The 13,760-nt window shown below is 45.1% G+C and overlaps 1 protein-coding gene across 2 annotated transcripts in view; it reads left to right on the top strand.

Annotated features, from left to right (window-relative positions):
* LOC117421526 (follistatin-related protein 5-like) overlaps positions 1-13,760 on the top strand; it is a 239,073-nt gene that overhangs the window by 25,386 nt on the left and 199,927 nt on the right. For both annotated transcript variants that reach the window (XM_034036037.3, XM_059031278.1), the window contains exon 3: positions 12,457-12,490. In XM_034036037.3, coding sequence (XP_033891928.3) covers positions 12,457-12,490 — 34 coding nt within the window. The remainder of the gene's footprint in view (positions 1-12,456; positions 12,491-13,760) is intronic.

The following is a 13,760-nucleotide window of genomic DNA, read 5'->3' on the forward strand; positions in this document are numbered from 1 at the left end:
GCCCCTGATTTTAAGGTTTGCCTATATATTCATTTTGGAAATGTAATTGGTGATTTTTTCTTTGAGAAAAAAAAGAGCCGCTAATGATTTGAAGTACAGTAAATATATTTTAGAATCTAGCCCAATGACTTTAATGGCAGAAAACAGAACACATTCTACTATGTCTTTGGTTTAAACTTGGTATCAAAAATAAATATACATTAACTTTTTCTGTGCACTGAGGAGTTTAACAGTATTGTTATCTTTCCATATGTTTGTCACCTATCACAGTATTTATGAATTTATCAGGCAATTCCTCTCTTACTTGATATTGCAGGTGAATAAGAAGCGGGGAGGGGGGGGGGGGGGGGGGTATGTGTGTAGAAAGACAGTAGTTATTGTGGGACTGTGTTTCTGAGGTAAAGCTAGATTAAACAGGGATAAGCAGGGAGGGTGCTTCACAATCTCATCTGAAAGCCAAGGTTTAGTAAAATGAGGTCCCTGGGATGTTTAGATTAGATAAAGATAGAAGCAGCCTGTCAGCTCCTTTCACCAAGGCAGCTTTACATCAGAGTGCTCCAATCCTGAAGAGTTTTGTTTGCGTCCTTCCAGATTATGTGCTCAGTCGTACAGCCAATTGCTCTCCAAATTAAAGCGATGGAGATAACCTATTTGTGCAATTGTAATCTCTTTAAGTGACTTATATATGATACATAGGATTAGACTGAAGAAACTACATTACATATCCCTGTCATGCTCATATATGCATCCAGATCTTAATATTGCATAGCATTGTGCCTGGTTACTCTCAGCCTGTCCCTGCAGAAGCTCTTTGCTGATTGTGTGCTGGGTGTTGGCATTAGTACTTAAAGATATTCTTAGGTAATCCATTCAAAGGGAGTTACATAGATTTTTTTTTTCATCACTGGTTTACACCTTTATTGAAAATGTTACATAACTTCTTCTTTCTTGGTGCTGTCACCAAAGTCTATGTCTATGTGAAAGTAAGAAAAAATAGGAAATAAATAATATTTACTAAATGTTAACACAGAAACAATGGTATATATCCATATAATAAATAATAATAATAATAATAATAATAATAATAATAATAATAATAATAATAATTGTCATTTCAGTTTGTTCTGTAATTGATTGGTTATTTGTTTGATACTTGAATGTATATAAATATATTTAAAATGTATAAAGTAATGACATTTTTATTTCCCTTTAAAATGTCATTTAGGTTGGTTTCTATTCAAGGAGAACCAATGATATGAAAATAAGGTAAACTGATAAATGTGTGGACTGGATAGGGAGAATAATAAAAAAAAAACAGTCACATAAAATCACCAAATCAAATGAAGTATATGGTGAACTCTTGTGATTGGCATCTGCAGCATATAGGTGGATACACTTGAATAACGTTAAGTTACTTACTGTAACCCTGGTTCCCTGAAAGAGAAGACAACCACCAACAACATTACTTATGGGATATGCCTGCCTATTGGTAGGCATTTTCTGAGCTTTCTATACCAGAGTTGCCAATAGTCCCCTTCCTGGGATGACGTCCTCGTTCCCGTCTGCCAAGGTATTAAAACCGTCATACTGAGAAGCAATTTCTCTTTTTGCATCGAACCCATTAGGGCAACCGATGCGACCTCGCGGTTGGTTGTCATTTTCTCTTTCAGGGAACCAGGGTTAAGCTAATTAACCTAATGTTCCCTTTCAATTCGAAGATGACCACCGACAACATTATGTATGGGAAATGTATACTAGAGCTGTTGCGAGGGAGAAGGAATGGCAGCACACGAGGGACACATCAGAACCGTATAAACCAAGGTTAGCGGTGAAAGCGTGCAACCTCAAGGACCCTCGTGCCTATTGAAGGCAAGGAAGGATCTATCACATTCAACTGGTAGAACCTGGAGAATGTATGCGGCGTAGCCCAGCTAGCCGCCATACATATATCGGACAGTGAGGCCCCTCTGAAGAGGACCCAAGATGTAGCCAACCCTCTAGTAGAGTGCGCAGCTACTCTCCCAGGTGGGGGTAAGCCAGCACTGCCATACGCTTTAGAGACTGTGTTCACAATCCAATGCGACAGTCGCTGCTTTGAGAGGGGCTGTCCTAGGGTCCGTATACCGTGACAGACAAAGAACTGGTCAGTATGACGCAGAGCTCTTGTCCTATCCATGTAACACCTCAATGCCCGCACCGAGCATTGGAAATTCAATCTCCTGTCCTCCTCTGAAGCAAACAGAGGTGGATGGAAAGACTCCAGTTCCACAGACTGATTCATGTGGAAGGCTATAATCACCTTGGGGAGGAAAGCAGGGTTTGTACGCAGTGACACCCTTCTGTCATTGTCCCAAATACGCGTACAGGAGCTGTGCACCAACAGCACCTGCAACTCACTGACCCGCTTTGCAGAGGTGATAGCCAAGAGGAAGGCTGTCTTCATAGACATAGGAGAACGGCCCTCCTGGGAGGGCATAACTGGTGTGTTGTCCGTTCAGACTAGCACATGTTTTCCGTGCAACACTGGAAAAAAGTGCTGGAGAGCCAGGAAAACAGCCTGCAGCTCCAGCATATTTATGTGCAGTGCTATCGAACGGCCCGACCACAGACTCCTCTGCCTTCTCAGACCGCCCCCCAGCCCAAGTTGGAGGTGTCCATCGTCACCACTTGGCGAGTTAAAGCCACTCCCATCCGCACGCCCCCGCGCAGGTGATAGGGCACCCTCCACCATTGCAGGGCCACAGAGCACGTGTGAGACACTGTCAGCCAACGGTGTCTGTTGTGATTTGGGTGTAAGTGGAACGCATTGAGCCACGCTTGGAGCGGGTGCATGCGTAATAGATCCAGCTCGATGGCTGATACAGCTGTGGTCATCAGACCCAACAGTTTTTGGAACCGTACCAAGGAGACCTTTGATCCCTGTTGAAACAGGGAGAGACAACCCTGAATAGGTGCTCTGTCGTCCGACAGGTATGCGTGCATCGTACTGGAGTCCAGCCGGAGCCCCAAGCACGTTGTGCACTGCACAGGTATAAGCCGACTCTTCGCATCGTTGATAGTGAGGCCCACCCTCACCAGATGCTGCGTCACATTCGCTGTGTGGGCCACTGCTCCTTCTCGCGACTGAGCGCAAATCAGCCAGTCATCGAGATAGTTGAGTACTCTGACCCCCTGCAATCGCAAGGGGGCCAGGATAGCGTCCACACACTTTGAAAATGTAGAAGGAGCTAGGGAGAGGCTGAATAGCAGCACAGCAAACTCATAAATGCTTCCCTGAAAAGCGAAGCGGAGGTACTTCCAGTGCTCTGGATGAATGGGAACTTGAAAATACACATTCCGTAAGTGGTGAACCAGTCGCCTGGCCGGACTGACTGGAGAATGTGACGAGTCAGCATTTGGAACCTCCTTTCCTTCAAGAACTTGTTGAGGAATGTTTGGTCTAAGATGGGGCGAAAGCCGGTGTCCTTCTTGGGTACCATCTCTGCACGGTAGCAAGCACCCCGAGGTGCAAGCGCGCCAGTATTGCAGCTGTTGTGCGGTGAAAGGATGGGTCTGAGGCCGCAAGCCTTCAGGGCCCCTACTGGGGCTGCTGAGGTTGTGGCGGAGGACTCCGAGGCGGCTGCCTAGGGCGACGGCCCTGGAATTGCCTCCTGGAACGCTGTTGCGTGGATTCACCATGCCCTGCGTTCCTTTTGCTCTGTGGAGGGGCTAGGTTTCCCATCGCCGCTGTGGCCTGTAGGCGATGCCTCAGGTCACCCAGCAGGGCTGTGGGCAGTGGGACCGTCCTTGGGACGGTACGCGCCAGGGGGGCCTGCCAATGGCTCAACTTACCCCGCGCCGGAGCACGGGGCGGGAGCAGCACAGCCACCTGCCGAGATGCTTCGCGCTGCCAAAGGGAACACTGTAAAATCTCCTCCACAGCCTGCCAGAATGTATGTCCCAGGGATATCAGCGCATCCAGGAACACCGCCTTATCCGCATTGGGCACCCTTGCTTGCGACAGCCATAGCTGTCTGCGAACCACCACCAGGTTTGCCAGGCTCCAGCCTAGGCCTTGCTGTTGAAGCCTGGAGATCTGGAGCAGTGTACTCGAGAGGAGGTGGAGCTCTGTGGCCACAGGCTCTTGGAGCGAGGTCTCCATGAGCACTCCATCTAAGATTTCCATTACACGAGAGTAGATGTTAAAACTTCATGCTGATTTGAACTCGGCTCTCGCACCAACTAAGACGTAGCTTTACAGTAAACTAATGTGATCCATATGTGTCTCCATCCATTTGCGCTTCCTTCCATATGATGATGTAGATATCCTTCTGTCAGGTGTTGATGGCTGAAATGTAATGCTGGCTCCAGGGATCAGCTTATTTGCCTCCCTGGCGCATCAGCACACACAATGGCTGTGATGCTGGCTCCGGGGATCAACCACAGTGCGGTCTTCCCAGCGCATCAGGATGACAACTGTCTGGATTGAGCTAAGTAGGGTACATGTCTGGGGTCTTCAAGTGGGCGCCTTCCATCCTTGGTGTTTCGTCGACTAGCCCACGACACCTCAAGAGGGCTCGACGGTAGAGTGTGCCACAAATCCTCGACAACCCACCTCCACTGGGTAAACCCGGACTCTCCATCCTCGCTGTTCCGCTTCAGTGGAAGTGTTTACTGGATACCTATTGTGGCAAATTCTAATATTTATTTTATTGTCCTTGATTATGATGTTTCAAGCAAAAAAGGCTACAAAGTTAGATGATGCATTTGGAATAAGCATTAATTTAGCCACTAATGTTTGTTAGTTAACGACACCCGTACATGCAGGGGTTAATTTGTAAACAAAAGGTACCGATTCTTATAATTACGGAAGAAATAGCATTTCTTCAACCATATTCCACTGCCCGTGATTTACAGTAGCTTCCATATAATGTGCTTCAAGTTCTCATCTGCTTGTGGGTTTCATGCCTTTTGCTGACCAGCCTTTGTCTTAATATAATCTTCAGGTCTGAACAATACCAGCGGTGGGCTGACTAATCTGATGAGCAGGAACGACAAGCACTAGTTTTTTTTGGTGTGTCACAGTTTCGGCTGTGAAAAACAAAATACAGTCAGCACTCACGTATCCGACCCTATAAAATTTTGACTTCAGTGACGGTTAAACACATGTGACGCATATCTGATTATTTCATTTTGGCCCTTTCCAACCCTTGTCCATTTTTCAGGGAACACAAAAAAATACAATATAAAAAAATGCATAGCTGAAAGGATTGTGTTTTAAAATAAGTAGGCTTCCATTTAGGTGTACTGTATTGGTTTTTTTTGGTACAGTACTATATTTTCAACATAATAAGTATTTTTTATTTTCAGAACAATATGATTCTGAAAATATCCCTTGCCAAAACTAAAGAGAGGACACGTTAACTGCAATGCAGTACGTAATTTAAATCCGGTACGTATTGTAGCATTATGTAAAATTTCCCATTAACGACCCAACAGCAGAATTAAATCTAAATGTTATCCCTGCACAGAACTGCGAAAATGTAAAAGGAAATGCAATTTAGCAAAACCAAAAGATTAAAAAACTGACGTGTATCTGGGAACGGATAACCGAGTGCTGACTGTAGTTTATTTTCTTACCCATTGATCTCACATGCTAAAATATATCGTTACAGAACACTTTTGTCATTCAATTCATGGAATAGGAAAGTTTTTTTTTTTTTTTTACATGTTATGTACATAGAGTTCTTTTTTGCAACATAAACTACCTTTTTTCATACCTTTCATTGCAAACTGTATAATTGTCACCTGTCAGACAAAAAGGTATAGGACCTAGGATCTGCTGCGATCCAGCACAAATGAACCCCTGCGTACATGTATATACTTTTAACATGCCACACACTATTTTTTATTATTAAAAAAAAAAAAAATTACATTTGTAGTCGTACAACAAGATACAGTGCCTTGCATAAGTATTCACCTCCCTTGGACTTTTCCACATTTTGTAGTGTTACAACCTGGAATTAAAATGGATTTAATTGGGATTTTTACCATTTGATTTACACAACATACTTAACACTTTGAAGGTGCAAAATATTTTTTATTGTGACACAAAAGTTAATTAAACAAAAACAAAAGACATTTGTTGGTTGCATAAGTATTCACCCCCCTGAGTCAATACTTGGTAGAAGCACCTTAGGCAGCAATTACAGCTGTGAGTCTTTTTGGGTAAGTCTCTACCAGCTTTGCACATCTGGATCCTGCAATTTTTGACCATTCTTCTTGGCAAAATTGCTCAAGCTCTATCAAGTTGGATGGGGACCGTTGGTGAACAGCAATTTTCAAGTCTTGCCACAGATTCTCAATCGGATTGAGGTCTGGGCTTTGACTGGGCCATTCTAAGACATTCAGGTTCTTGTTTTTAAACCACTCCAGTGTAGCTTTGGCTGTGTGTTTAGGGTCATTGTCCTGCTGGAAGGTGAACCTCCGCCCCAGTCCTAGGTCTCTTGCAGACTGAAACAGGTTTTCCTCTAGAATGTCCCTGTATTTGGCTCCATCCATCTTGCCCTCAATCCTGACCAGTTTCCCAGTCCCTGCCGATGAAAAGCATCTCCATAACATGATGCTGCCACCACCATGCTTCACCGTGGGGATGGTGTTCTCAGGGTGATGAGCAGTGTTGGCTTTGCGCCACACATAGCGTTTTGCGCTAAGGCCAAAAAGTTCAATTTTGGTCTCATCAGACCAGAGAACCTTTTCCCACATGTTTGTTGTGTCTCCCACATGCCTTTTGGCAAAATCCAAACAGGATTTGATATGGGGTTTTTTCAGCAATGGCTTTCTTCTCGCCACTCTTCCATAAAGCCCAGCTTTGTGGAGCGTCCGGGTTATAGTTGTCCCATGGACGGTTTCTCCCATCTCAGCTGTGGATCTCTCCAGCTCCTTCAGAGTTACCATTGGCCTCTTGGTTGCTTCTCTGACTAATGACCTCCTTACCTGGTCACTGAGTTTTGGTGGACGGCCTTCTCTAGGCAGAGTTGCGGTTGTGTCATATTCTTTCCATTTTTTAATAATGGATTTAACGGTGCTCTGGGGGATGTTCAAAGTTTGGGATATTTTTTTCTAACCCAACCCTGATTGGTGCTTCTCCAGAACTTTATCCCGGACTTGTTTTGATAGCTCCTTAGGTCTTCATGGTGCTGTTTGTTTAGATATGCTCTCTAACAAACTCTGGGGCCTTCCAGAAACAGATGTATTTAATCTGAGATCATGTGACACTTTAATTGCACACAGGTGGACTCCATTCAACTAATTATGTGACTTCTGAAGGCAATTGGTTGCACCAGAGTTTATTTAGGGGTGTCACAGCAAAGGGGGTGAATACTTATGCAATCAAGACTTTTCAGTTTTTTATTTATAAATAATTTTGAAAGATATGTAGATTTTTTTCCCCACTTCGACATTATGGACTATTTTGTGTAGATCAGTGACAAAAAATCCTAATTAAATCAATTTTAATTCCAGGTTGTAACACTACAAAATGTGGAAAAGTCCAAGGGGGGTGAATACTTATGCAAGGCACTATATATAAACACGACACACAACTTTGGTTTGAATTTCTTTTCGCCTTTACTCAAATATACAATATTCCTCATCGCTGTAAAATTCAAATTCACATGATTCAAATATAATCCTTAATTTAATCTGGGTTCGCGGTTAATCCATGCTGGTGCATTCGACCCTAGTTAGGTAGTCTGTATATAGTTAGGGAGTTAGGTTTTTCTTTGGTTTGTTTTGCTTTGGTTTCGTTTCATCATTGTAAATAAAAAAAAAACATCTTTATTTTGGGTATATTAAGTCTCCATTATATTATTACATCCTTCAACATATACATCCACTGGACTATATATATATATATATATATATATTACAGGTAGTGGACAAAAAAATGGAAACACCTGGGTAAATGAGGGACACCAAGTATATTGAAAGCAAGGGCATAATTATGGCTAGCATGGCTGCAAGAGGAAACCTCAGTGACTTTGTGTCACAAAGACGGCCGGAGTGGGTGGCGTCAGACCAGAAACAGGAACACAATAAACAGAGAGATGTGGTTTGGTATAAGCTGGGCGCGTGATCGCGCTCAGCATTTAATAAACAGAAAATAAAAGGTTGGAACAGACAAAAACACTGGACACGGCACTTGTAGCCAAAAGAAACATATAAACAAAACGGACTACCACTAAACAAACGGTGCACGGACAGACAAACAGACAAACACGGTGAGTGAAAACAACTACTAATTCTTACTCTTTTCATTAACATTTACCTCCGCTCCAATCCCGTTCTCCACTCACCGAACACCTAACCCCGACTGAGTGAAACTGTGCATCTATATATACTGTTGTGCTGGGATTCAATTACTAATTAATTACTCACTTGAATCCCAGCACGTGAATTCATTATGTGCAACCCCGTGCCACACATTATACACATTTTATCTGCACGTGAAGTGATGTGCCATCCTCGTGCCTAAATATAATTATACACTTTAAACACACGTGAAACACAGACCCGTTTATATCCCGTGGACCAATCTATACACCAACATTAACATACGCACGCATATACACAACACAGAACACACAAATGCACACAGGGGCGGGGCACTTTGCCACATATACCCCCCCTTGTGCGCAGCACACATGGCCTCAACGGCCACCTCCCCCCTTAAATACCCAGCAGTCCCGGCCAAAGTCTCGGGCTGGGAAGGGAGGCTTTAGTGGGCCCATGGCTGGACATGCTGTCAGCTCCCCTGCCGGTAGTGGCACGGCTGACAGCATGCTGGTCCCGTCCTGCAGCGAAAAAGCTGCGGGGGCAGGTGGTCCCCCGACCTCCCCCTTCTTCATAGCCGGCAGCTCCCTCCTGTGGGGCTCCGGCCACAAGAACTCCTGCAGCGAAACTGCTGCTGGGGAAAGTGGTCTCCAGACCTCATCCCCCTTCTTCGTGGCCGGCAGCTCCCCTTTCTGGGGCTCCGGCCACCGTACTCCCTGCGGAGGTACGGGCAGCAGAGGCAGCTCCAGCTCCTCTGCTCCAGGCGGTGGCGGAGGCAGAGGCAGCTCCAGCTCCTCTGCTCCTGGCGGTGGTGGAGGCAGAGGCAGCTCCAGCTCCTCTGCTCCTGGCGGTGGTGGAGGCAGAGGCAGCTCCAGCTCCTCTGCTCCTGGCGGTGGTGGTGGCGGAGGCAGAGGCAGCTCCTGCTCCTCTGCTCCTTGCGGTGGTGGTGGCGGAGGCAGAGGCAGCTCCTGCTCCTCTGCTCCTTGCGGTGGCGGAGGCAGAGGCAGCTCCTGCTCCTCTGCTCCTTGCGGTGGCGGAGGCAGAGGCAGCTCCTGCTCCTCTGCTCCTGGCGGTGCTGGCTCCCTCTGCTGTGGCGGCTGGGCATGTGCGCGCCGTGCTGCCTTCAGCAGCATAGCGAGAGGTTGCTGGGGGACACCAGCATCCTGCCCTTCTCCCCCCCAAAAATTTTCAGGGGGTTGAGCCTGTAACCCCTCCCCTTCCGGCTCTTGGGGCTGAACCAGCAGGCATTTTCCCTCTGCTGGTGGCTTGGGTCCCAGGGCTGTGGAAGCCCCGACTTGCCTCCCTTTGGGCTGTGGACGCACCGACTCCTCCCTTTTGGGCTGTGGACGCACCGACTCCTCCCTTTTGGGCTGTGGACGCACCGACTCCTCCCTTTTGGGCTGTGGACGCACCGACTCCTCCCTTTTGGGCTGTGGACGCACCGACTCCCCCCTCTTGGGCTGTGGACGCTCGGGCTCCCCCCACTCAGGCGTAGGACGTTCGGGCTCCTCCCACTCAGGCGTAGGACGTTCGGGCTCCTCCCACTCAGGCGTAGGACGTTCGGGCTCCTCCCACTCAGGCGTAGGACGTTCGGGCTCCTCCCACTCAGGCGTAGGACGTTCGGGCTCCTCCCACTCAGGCGTAGGGCGTTCGGGCTCCTCCCACTCAGGCGTAGGGCGTTCGGGCTCCTCCCGCTTGGGCTGTGGACGCTCAGGCTCCTCCCGCTTGGGCTGTGGACGCTCAGGCTCCTCCCATTTGGGCTGTGGACGCTCAGGCTCCTCCCATTTGGGCTGTGGAGGCAAAACCAGCAGGCATTCACCCTCTGCTGGTGGAGATGGGGACAGCAGGTACTCACCCTCTGCTGGTGGAGATGGGGACAGCAGGCATTCACCCTCTGCTGGTGGGCCTGCTACCTGGGCTGCTGTTCCTTTTATCGTTGCCTCCAGGTAGCTGAGGAGAAACTCCACACCTTCCTCCAAGGTGTTTGGGGTGTGTTCCTCCTGATAGGCCTCCCATCTCTCACTGTCCATCATCCACAGGGCCCGGACGATTATGGGCAGAGCCTGGGCCTCCAGCCCAGCATTCTCCAGGAACCAGTCCCGCCATTTTGTGGCGTCTTCTGCCATTGATTTTTTGTTTTGTTTTGTTTTTTTCCCCCAAAACAATATTTGTAATTTTTTTTTTTTTTTTTTAATCCATACCCCTCCTGGTCTGACGCTTGGAGGCGCGGCTATCCCACGAAGACACCACGTGTCACAAAGACGGCCAGAGTGGGTGGCGTCAGACCAGACAGGAATTCAAAACAAAGACAGTGGTTGATGATGAGCTGAGTGCAATGGCTGCACTCAGCGTTTATTAACAAATAAAAGGGTTGAAAACAGCACAAAAACACTGGACACGGCACTTGTAGCCAAAAGAAACATATAAACAAAACGGACTACCACTAAACAAACGGTGCACGGACAGACAAACAGACAAACACGGTGAGTGAAAACAACTACTAATTCTTACTCTTTTCATTAACATTTACCTCCGCTCCAATCCCGTTCTCCACTCACCGAACACCTAACCCCGACTGAGTGAAACTGTGCATCTATATATACTGTTGTGCTGGGATTCAATTACTAATTAATTACTCACTTGAATCCCAGCACGTGAATTCATTATGTGCAACCCCGTGCCACACATTATACACATTTTATCTGCACGTGAAGTGATGTGCCATCCTCGTGCCTAAATATAATTATACACTTTAAACACACGTGAAACACAGACCCGTTTATATCCCGTGTACCAATCTATACACCAACATTAACATACGCACGCATATACACAACACAGAACACACAAATGCACACAGGGGCGGGGCACTTTGCCACACTTTGAAAGGGGTGATTGTTGGGGCACGTTGGCAGGAGCTTCAGTGACCAAGACAGCTCAACTTGCTGATATTTCACGAGCAACGGTGTCTAAGGTGATGTCGGCATGGAACTCCGAGGGAAAGACATCATCAGCAAAGGGCAACAGTGGGGGGAAGCGCATACTCCAGGATCGTGATATCCGTGCATTAATTCAAAGTGCAAGGCAAAACAGACAAGCAACTGCTGAGCAATTGACAGCAAATTTCAAACTGGGGCGCGAGCAGCCAGTTTCATCAAAAACGGTCCGCCAAGAACGCCACAGAGCGGGATAACATAGTGACCCAACACCCTATTAAGTGACTTTACATTGGCGTTTCCATTAGTTTGTCCACTACCTGTATACACACACACACACACACACACACACACACACACACAGAATTTATACTGTGCCAAATGATTTGATTTTGAAAATCAGTACCTATGCATGAAAGTATCATAAATCCTAGGGATACTGACACTTAATTTAAGGACATACTTAATGTTGCCGGTTTGATAGATAAACAATTCTTGACAGAAGTAAACGATAATATACATGTAAAGAAATAAAACTACAAAACAGCCATACATCTCACTTAAAACTAGGCACTGATTGTGTCCTTTGGGGCTTGCTGGATGGGATGCAATGATTGCTGGTGGATAATAAGATGTACTTTCTTTCATATCAATATATATATAAAGGCATATGTGTTTTAGTGTGGCAATAAAAATGCAACAGCACTTTAGTATACAGTAGTAGTGGCATTATCCGTTATCTGGAAAGAATAATACATCTTAAACAAAGTGATTAAGTTTGTTGTATATTGTTTGAACATATTAGCTATTGCCTCAGCATTGGGATATGTGAAACATTTTAATCAGAATGGCCAAACACAGTAATATGTGATCACTGGTTTTCTCAATTATAGTAAATTATGATTAGGATGTTACATCAATCAGAATTGCTTGTGCTAGAAAAACAAATAGAGAAATCATAAAAATAATATAACTAGTATACAAAATGTTGTCTGGTAGATGTGTTGTGCATTGAATATACTGTACAAGTGCATCAGTAACTGCTTTTATAGTTACTAAGAATTGTGTATTCATTAACCCTTAACTCGGAAGTACAATGTGTTGCAGCATTATTCTTGGGGGGGGGGGGGGGGGGGGGGACTATTAGAATAAAATGAGTTAAAATGAATGGATATCTAACATTTTTTCTTTTTTTTAAATTTCGCAGCAAGATGAAAGTGCAGAAAAATTACGGATTAAAGGTAAGACTCTGTCATACAGCACCTTATTATTTATTAGATACGTAAACAGATTAGAAAAATTCTAAATTATGCTAAAAACGTACCAGATATGACACTACAACAAAAAAGGGTATTGTGAGTTTCATTCAGCAGTTTAACTATATTTAGCAGTTATTACCATTTTCAAGTTGAATGTGTCAGTCAACTGCTTCTCAATAAGAAGTGGATTACAGTTATAATTTGCAGTGCATTTTTAACTCTACATGGTAATTACCAAGGCTGGATTTAACATGACAAAAGCAGACTTTATGTGTATCTAATTTATAATAGGTACATGGAGAATCTCAGTAAAATAGTTGATAGCAGCAAGGTAGATTCGTGTGATTCAGATTGCTCAATGCTCTACACTGACCCGCCTGTCATTCAGCTCAATGAATTGGCTCATACAGAAAAGCCTGAGGAGCATCATGTCAGGAAATGAATATGAATCTTCTTTTGATATTGGGCTTTCAGCAGGGTTTATGGTAAATGAGCAGATGCCTGTGTTCATTCAAAACATTCAAAACATCCCCTATAGCCTACTAAGCAATCAACTTTATTTCTGTCTCCTAATGTTGTTGCCTTGAAGCTATATAACCTTGTACTGCATGGAGCATGTTGTTGTGGTTACACAGAACTCTATTAAATGCCATGCCTTACTGTAAATCGCTGAGAAGCAACATATTTTTGCAAACACAACCAATCTAAAAGGCTGTTTCATACCCCATGTGTTTGTATAATTATCTTCTGTTGTTTAAACTTAGATCATTATTTACCAGTATAAGCTGTTGTCCCTTTTCAATCATTGTAATGTCTGTCCTCTGTGCAACTGTGATTTGGTAAATATAAAATCTTTATACAAAATCACAGAAATTACAGCTGCACACCCCTAGTGGTCATTTTTTCAGAAGCAGGCCCAGAGGCGACAAAAGGACATTTATGCTGTTATAGTTTGTACTGCCTGTAGGCTTGGTCTTTGGAGATACATTTTTCATATAGTTTGGTCTATATGAATGTCTCAGTATCGAGTTTGTGGTATCTCTACATTGACAGAGCATGCTTCTAATCAGATGACGTCGTGGGGGATCCTGTCCCATTCTTCAGCCAGTGCATCACCAGCCTCCCTGAAGACATGCGGAGGGTTATAACACTGGCGAACACAACGTCCAAGAAGGTCCCAAATGTGTTCTATGGGATAAAGCTCTGGACTTCTTGTTGGGTAGTCCATGGCCTCTGTAGTCTCCCGCTCAAC

The sequence above is a fragment of the Acipenser ruthenus genome, chromosome 1 (assembly GCF_902713425.1).
Source record: "Acipenser ruthenus chromosome 1, fAciRut3.2 maternal haplotype, whole genome shotgun sequence".
Classification (NCBI taxonomy): Eukaryota; Metazoa; Chordata; class Actinopteri; order Acipenseriformes; family Acipenseridae; genus Acipenser; species Acipenser ruthenus.